Source organism: Triticum urartu, chromosome 2 (genome assembly GCF_003073215.2).
Source record: "Triticum urartu cultivar G1812 chromosome 2, Tu2.1, whole genome shotgun sequence".
NCBI lineage: Eukaryota > Viridiplantae > Streptophyta > Magnoliopsida > Poales > Poaceae > Triticum > Triticum urartu.
In genome coordinates, this window is record NC_053023.1 from 68,553,103 (window position 1) to 68,560,166 (window position 7,064).

Below are 7,064 nucleotides of genomic sequence, written 5' to 3' on the forward strand. Positions count from 1 at the left end.
ACGAGCATCTAGGTGGAGTGTCGGAGGTCCAACAAGGCCTGGGAGGCGTCTGTGATGGTACAACGGCGGCGGCGAACTCCGGGAGAATGGATACAAAGCACAAGAGGATGTCCACTTGTTGAAAAAAAGAGGGCTTCGGGTGGGTTTTTTGGCTGGGCTTTGTCGTCGTCAAGTCCAACGTGGCGGATGTCTAAACTCCTCGAAACCTCCCCTAGTTTGATGCACGTTTACGGGATTCTCAGGCGTCTGAATCCGTTCGAACAAATTTGATGACCGTCGTTTGGATGATCAAACGGGTGTGGAGCATCTGGTCCGGATATTTGAAGGCGATTTGATGATCCGCGTTGAAGTTGCCCTTACCTCTTTTTGAAAGAGAAGATTAATCAGACCATTCGAAGGCGCAAATGAGCTTACAACGTGCGCAAAGGAAGAGGTGGCAAAGGGGAATCTGCTTGCCTGTCCGTGTCCGCAGCTGCGTTCACATTGCCGGGACTAAAGTCAAATTCAACAGCCCTAATCCTCATCTTTTCCAGACAAAAGTTCCTGTGATGATCCTGGTACTCTCACGAAGCAAATTGGGTAATTGCTTGCCACAAGTAGGCAGTACACTGTTTTCCATATACAGAAGTGATATAAACTGATAATACGTGTGCTTGTTTCTTCTCCCAATCGTGTGGATATATCATGCAAACTCAGATGTGCGGTCAGCAATGGCGTCACTGTCTGAAGAATCTTGAGCCATTCACACATGGTTCCATACTCCCATGCTCCTATTAAGTGCACTACTCAGTACTCAGAGACAGCAATACTATAATTATCGAACGAGCTCAGCTCAGCTCAGCTCAGCTCACTGGTAGTACTACGTGGCTGCAGTGCAGAGACGGAAGAGTTCACCCGTCACTCGCTAGCTATCTCCTTTCAGTCGAGTCACCGGCTCACCGCCATGGCGCTCAGCCTCCGGGCCGCCGCGTCTCTCGCCTCTCCGCCGTCAGGCGCACGTCCCGGCCGACGCCCCGCCTCGGTGGTCCGCGCCACCGCGTCTCCTGCGGCGCTCGACAAACGGAACCGGCGGCGAGAGCAGAACGTCTCCGGCGAGTTCTTCGTCGGTGAGCTCCCTTGTCCGACCTCAGATTCAGTATAACTGTGTTATGTACTACTTTGCGCCTGATCTAGCCTGACGCGCGTGCGTGAGCAGATCACCGGTGCATCGACTGCGCCACCTGCCGGTGGATGGCGCCGGAGGTGTTCAAGAGGGCGGACGGCATGTCCGCCGTGGCGGCGCAGCCCAGCTCCGAGGAGGAGAGGACCAAGGCACTGCAGGTAACAATATTACTACTGCTAGCTGCAACTAATCAGTGTAATTTGTATGCGCCACACTGAAGGCTGACAAAATTTCCGTTTTGCTTTCAAGAATAGTTACTGAACATTTGAGTTCGTGTTATCTCTGTACATTTTTGCAGGCTTTGCTCTCTTGCCCAACAGCCTCCATCCACACCGACAAGCCCGCGAAGGACATTCTCCAAGTGCAGAACACGTTCCCGCTCCCCATCGACGACGATCTTCCTGTACAAACATTTTCATATATGCTCCCTCTTTAACTTCCTACAGTAAATACAAAATTCAGCACCCATCTATGCTCCATGTTTTTACCGTGTTGGTTAATCATTTTTCATATATGTGATGTGTTTCAGGGTGTTTACCTTTGCGGTTACCATTCCGAGTCCTCATATGGAGCAACATCTTATCTCATAGTTCACCCAGAAGGAAACATAATGGTTGACAGGTAATTAAATTCCAAGCAACCAATGAAGCCTGGCTACAAGGCTGCATATGTTTCTGATAAAAGATTAGTTTAAGCACAAACTAATACTACCTCTGTACCAAAATATAAGACGCTTTTGCAGTTCAATTTAAACTGAAAAAACGTCTTATATTTTGGTACGGAGGGAGTAGTATTGAAACAATTTGCAAAGCATTCTGACATGAAGGAAGTAAGCAATAGATCCCCGTAACACATATCTGTAGTTTACCCGTTGTTTGTTAATTGATTTTTGGTCGGAACCTTGAATCCTTGATGGACACATAGTGATATATTTTCCTGTTATAGTACTCTGTTTTAGCCCGTAGATGGACAAATAGCAACCGAATATATTTGCTGTAGTTGTTCTGATAACCTCTTAATGTTTCAGTCCAAGGTATACGCCGAGACTGGTGGACAAGATTGAGAAGCTCGGTGGAGCGCGCTACATGTTTTTGACCCACATGTATGTTCAGACTTACACAGTTCTACATTTATCTAATCATTTGTGCATTTGTGGACCTTTTTATTAAGGAGATTGAAGAGTATCTGACCAATTACCAAACAGTGATGATGTAGCGGATCATCGGAAGTGGGCCGAGCGGTTGAAATGCGAGAGAATCATCCATTCAGGAGATGTAAGAACACCCGTAGAAAGAAACTTACTGGAATATCCTACATGATGTTTTTTTTAGAAAAGGAGGATGGCCCCCGGCCTCTGCATCTGGGAGATGCATACGGCCACTTTATTGATTATTCACGAGGACCTTACAAAGTATTACAACAAAATGACTGAATCCGCCATCTTGGCAACATATGCCACTACTCCTATCCATATGATGAAGGGCTGCTACCTGGGCCAAATACCCGGTCTACTCACCTAAGCCTATCATCAAAAGCCAGAAGCCCCAGCCGAGCCACATACCGGGTCTGGGGCATAAACTGGTCTGACACACTTACATGTGTCGTCGCCGCCATCTTCCATAGGTCCGTCTTCAGAGAAGATATTGAGACTTCTACCTTGTCAGGCCACGCCGCCATCGACGCCACCTTGACGCCAGACAACTACCTCCACCTGCGCTAGTCCATCATCGCGCATCGGGCGCCGAGTCTCCACTGCACCACGCCGCCGAGATTCGCCGTCATCAATGTGAAGGATGAAGTACCGCTCCACCAAAAAAGGCGCCCGCTGGTCCCTCGAACCCGTGTACGCCTCCAAAAATGACGCCCCCAAGGAGGAAACGACACCAACGCGCCGCCGTCATCCGATCAACTGATCTAGGGTTTCCCCCGGAGGTAGCGGATAGAGGTCTAGAGCTTCTCCACGACGATGCCTTCAAGAAGGTAATGACACCACAGGGTGCCACCAACACCGGTCTTGGCATCAAGCCGAGCACAAGGTTTTCACCCGGATCCGCTTGAAGAACCTTCATCACGTACTGTGTGCACGGGTCGCCGCCGATCTGAGCCGCCGCACATGGAGCAGGCCGCACCGGCCAGATCAGATCTGTCCGGAGGGCACAACCCGCATGGTGCCGACCCAACCACCAGGCCCTCCATGCCGCCACCGCCGATCCGAGGTCAGATGTTGTGTCGCCGCAGACCCGGCCGCCGCCGCCGAACGCCGCCACGCAGCCCGAGGCAGGGCCGGCTGCCGCACCCCACCATCGCCGCCCTTGGCCGAGGCAGCCGCCGCGCCGCCGCCGGAAGGTAGGCCCGCCGCGCCGCCAGGCCAGATCGGCCGTGCCACCCATGCCGCGGGGCTCCGCACCGCCCGCACGGCGCAGGCAAGAGGGAAGACCCCCGCCACCGCCATCAGCCCCGGGCTATAGCCGGCGGCGTCCTTCGGCGGCGGTGGAGGGAGGGGAGGACGGATGGGGACCCCCGGCGGCTAGGGTTTTAGATCCCGCCCGAGTCGCCCGAGCGGGGGCGACGCGGGGGGCCTCACCTCTGCCTCTAACCTCCTACATGATGTTTAGAAGGATATTCGTAGTCGTATTACAATTCATAGATTCTAAAGTTGTAATTTGTTTTATGATGTTTGCCCTGATTATCTGCTGCAATAACCTTGCTGACACAGGTAGTGGACATTACTGCTGATGTCGAGTGGAAACTTACTGGAAGCGGTCCCTGGAACATTGGAAATGATTTTGAACTTATCCATACCCCAGGCCATACTGAAGTAAGAAACTCAATTCAGTGAATAGAATTACATTGAATATACTTCTAGCCTTTTGTTATGGAGAAGTTTATGGATTAAAGAGGAGTTGGGCTTCTGGCTAGCTGGCTGCACTATAAGGTTATAAATATAGTATAAGATTATCAATCCCATTCTCTCCAGTTTTTCTTAAACTTTAGAGAACTATGCTCTTGTACGTTGTTCTTTGGATAGACAAGATGGATGGATGGTAAAGATGTCATTAATTCGTGGTCATTTAGCAATAATTATGTTGCACCATACTGATCTTCTCCTACACATCTAAGGTAATATTCACTCATGAAAATGAAAACATTTTATGTAGGGCTCGGTCTGCTTGTTGTACAAACCGCTAAAGGCGCTATTCACTGGTGACCATGTCGCAAAATCAGAATATTCAGACGAACTGAATCTCTTTCGGATGTACAGCAAGCAATCAGGTAGTACAGTCCACCCTTCTCCCTAGACTTCCTATCTCAAGTGATCAAGGCCAATATTCAACTGTACCAGAGTTAAACTTAAATCCTGATCAATGTATATATATCTGTTGTGCAGTGAATTTGCAACTGGATAGTATGAGGAAGTTACTGGACCTAGATTTCGAGTGGTATTTACCTGGTGAGCATCCCTTCATTATTGCATACAATTGCGTTTGATACCTGGATTCAGTTTGATACCTGGATTTGCAAGCCATCCATAAGATATTCGGTTCAATTGCGTTCCTGTAACTTGAACTAATTAGTGAGTTATCTTTTCCCAGGGCATGGCTATCGAATCCGGTATGAAGATGTACAGGCAAAAAATGCAGCTATTGAGTCTCTCCTAGCTAACTACAAAAACTAAGGCGCATCTTGCGATCACATGCTTCCCAAATAAGGATTCCAGAATAAAAGGACCAGGTTGATATGAAGTCCCAGTGTCCAACGAAATAATGATCGATGCTTTTACATTTGTCCAAACATCATGTATTGTGGTACTTCATAGTATCTCTCTCCAAGATGTACATGGCATGGGTATCCTTATTTTTTTAGAAAAGGAGGATGACCCCCGGCCTCTGCATCCTGGCGATGCATACAGGCACTTTATTAATTATTCTCACAAGACCTTACAAAGTAATACAATAGTAAGACTAAAGCCGCAGTCTAAGCAACAAACTGTCGCTGCACCTATCCAGTTGATGAAGGGGCGCAGATAGCCTGAGCCTAATACCAAACAGACATCGCAGCCAAATCTAACATCTAAGACCTGAGGTCCCATCCAGGACGCCTGTCGGGCATGGGTCTCACTGGTCCGGCGTGCTCTCATAGGCCGCCGCCGCCAATTGCACCGCTCCATCTTCAGAATTGTACTGATGCATCAACCTTGCTTGGTCCAGCTATCGTCGACGCCACCATGGCGCCCAACGGCACCTCCTCCCTGCGCGCAAACAGCAGAGCACGTCGCGGTCGCCACGGATACACCTCAGCACCATGCTGCCAAGTACCACCAACCGACACAACTTGAAGTCTTTGGAAGATCTGTCGTGCGTAGCACCTGCCGACCAGGCATGACAAAGCGTAGCACCTGTCGGTCAGGCATGATTTGACATCTCCACCGAAGCTCCGTGCAAGACGAAGCCGCTCCACCTCCTGCCTCTGACTTCCAGCTCTGCTCCACAAACAATGCTCCCAAGAGAGAAACGACACCGCCGTGCCGCCATCGTCCGATCTGGAACACCAGGTCCTAGGGTTTCCCCCGGAGCAGCACGAGTGGGTCGACAGTAGTACACGACGATGCCTTCATCAAGGTAACGACGTAGAACGCCGTCATCGCCTGCCGTCGGCTCGGTTTTCACCGGCAACCATGTCTCCCCAACTCGCAGCCGGGACTAGATGATGGATCTCGAGATCGAATCACCAAGCCTCTGGCCGGCCACCTCCGACGAAGAAGATGACCACCACCACTAGCTACACCGGCCAGAACAGATCTGCCATGTGCCGCCAAGCAGTCCACCAGGCCCTCGACGCCGTCGCCGATCTAAAGCCAGATGACATGCCGCCGAAGACCGCATCACGCCGCCGCCCGATCCAGGCCAGCCGCCGCAGCAGCCGCCCGTGGCCCGAGGCAAGGCCGACCGCCGCCGCCGTCGAAGCCACCGCCGCCGCTTCTAGATCGGCCGCACCTCCATGCATGTTGGGGCCCCGCTACCCCTGAGATGCGGGAGGGAGGAAGAGCCTCCGCCATCGCCGTCGGCCTCCGGGCGCAAGCCGGCGGCGTCCTTCGGCGGCGGCGGGGGGAAGGGAGGAGGATCGGGTGGCCTCTCGAGTGGCGGCTGGGAAGGCCTCCGGAGTCGCCTGGAGGAGCGACCCGGGAGGCAGATGCGTTTTTTCTAGTCGGCTCCGTGTCTAAAAATGGGGGAGAATTTTACTTCCCTGGCCTCTGCACCAACTAGGGATGCATACGACCATTTTAGTATGAGTACCAAGATAAACATGAGTATCCTTATATCAAATTAGAAATATTATTGGATCATGGGATCATCCTGCAAAAGAAAATATGTGTTGTTGCAGTAGATTGTACAAGCAAGGAAATCATTCAGTCAGTTTAGTAGATCAAGCATATGTAGCAACACCTTCCTTTTTTTCCGAAAGGGGGGGGGCACCCGGGCCTCTGCATCAGAACGATGCATACGGCCAACTTATTATAAATAAAAAGTTGTAACAAGGTCTGAAAGTCTCCAACGGAAACAAACGCTAGGAAAACAAACTAGCCAAGACAGGGACGCCACAACCGGCCGGCTAAAGCAAGATAGGTAAACTAATTGCCTATCCTATTACATGACCGCCATCCAAACCAGTTGAAGATATCCCGAGCTACCATCTCTCAGCGGATAGGCCCAGTAACCAAATGCTTCCTGGCCTCCATCGGAGTGAGTAGCGACCACGAACGGATTAATGCTGTGGCTCGGAAGATAACCTGCACAAAATGAAATCGTGATATTCTGTTAAAAACCAAATCATTTCTGCAATTCCAGATAGTCCAGAGCATAGCGCATACTCTCACACGAATATGTTTTGCTACATCAGGCTG

General features: G+C 50.8%; 1 protein-coding gene across 1 annotated transcript; it reads left to right on the top strand.

Annotated features, from left to right (window-relative positions):
- The first annotated feature begins 796 nt into the window (after positions 1-796).
- LOC125535834 lies at positions 797-5,096 on the top strand. Its single transcript, XM_048698905.1, has 10 exons — positions 797-1,106; positions 1,196-1,320; positions 1,461-1,565; positions 1,692-1,783; positions 2,190-2,264; positions 2,367-2,436; positions 3,879-3,980; positions 4,321-4,435; positions 4,551-4,613; positions 4,756-5,096. The coding sequence occupies exons 1-10, from the start codon at positions 944-946 to the stop codon at positions 4,836-4,838; spliced, it is 993 nt and encodes a 330-aa protein (XP_048554862.1). The 5' UTR covers positions 797-943; the 3' UTR covers positions 4,839-5,096.
- Positions 5,097-7,064: the final 1,968 nt, after the last annotated feature.

Bases quoted from the DNA above. Each gene is read 5' to 3' on its own strand.
- LOC125535834 (XM_048698905.1), top strand. From the start codon at position 944: ATGGCGCTCAGCCTCCGGGCCGCCGCGTCTCTCGCCTCTCCGCCGTCA. The intron at 3,981-4,320 runs GTAAGAAACTCA...CATTTTATGTAG, and splicing joins ATACCCCAGGCCATACTGAA to GGCTCGGTCTGCTTGTTGTA. The intron at 4,436-4,550 runs GTAGTACAGTCC...TCTGTTGTGCAG, and splicing joins GATGTACAGCAAGCAATCAG to TGAATTTGCAACTGGATAGT.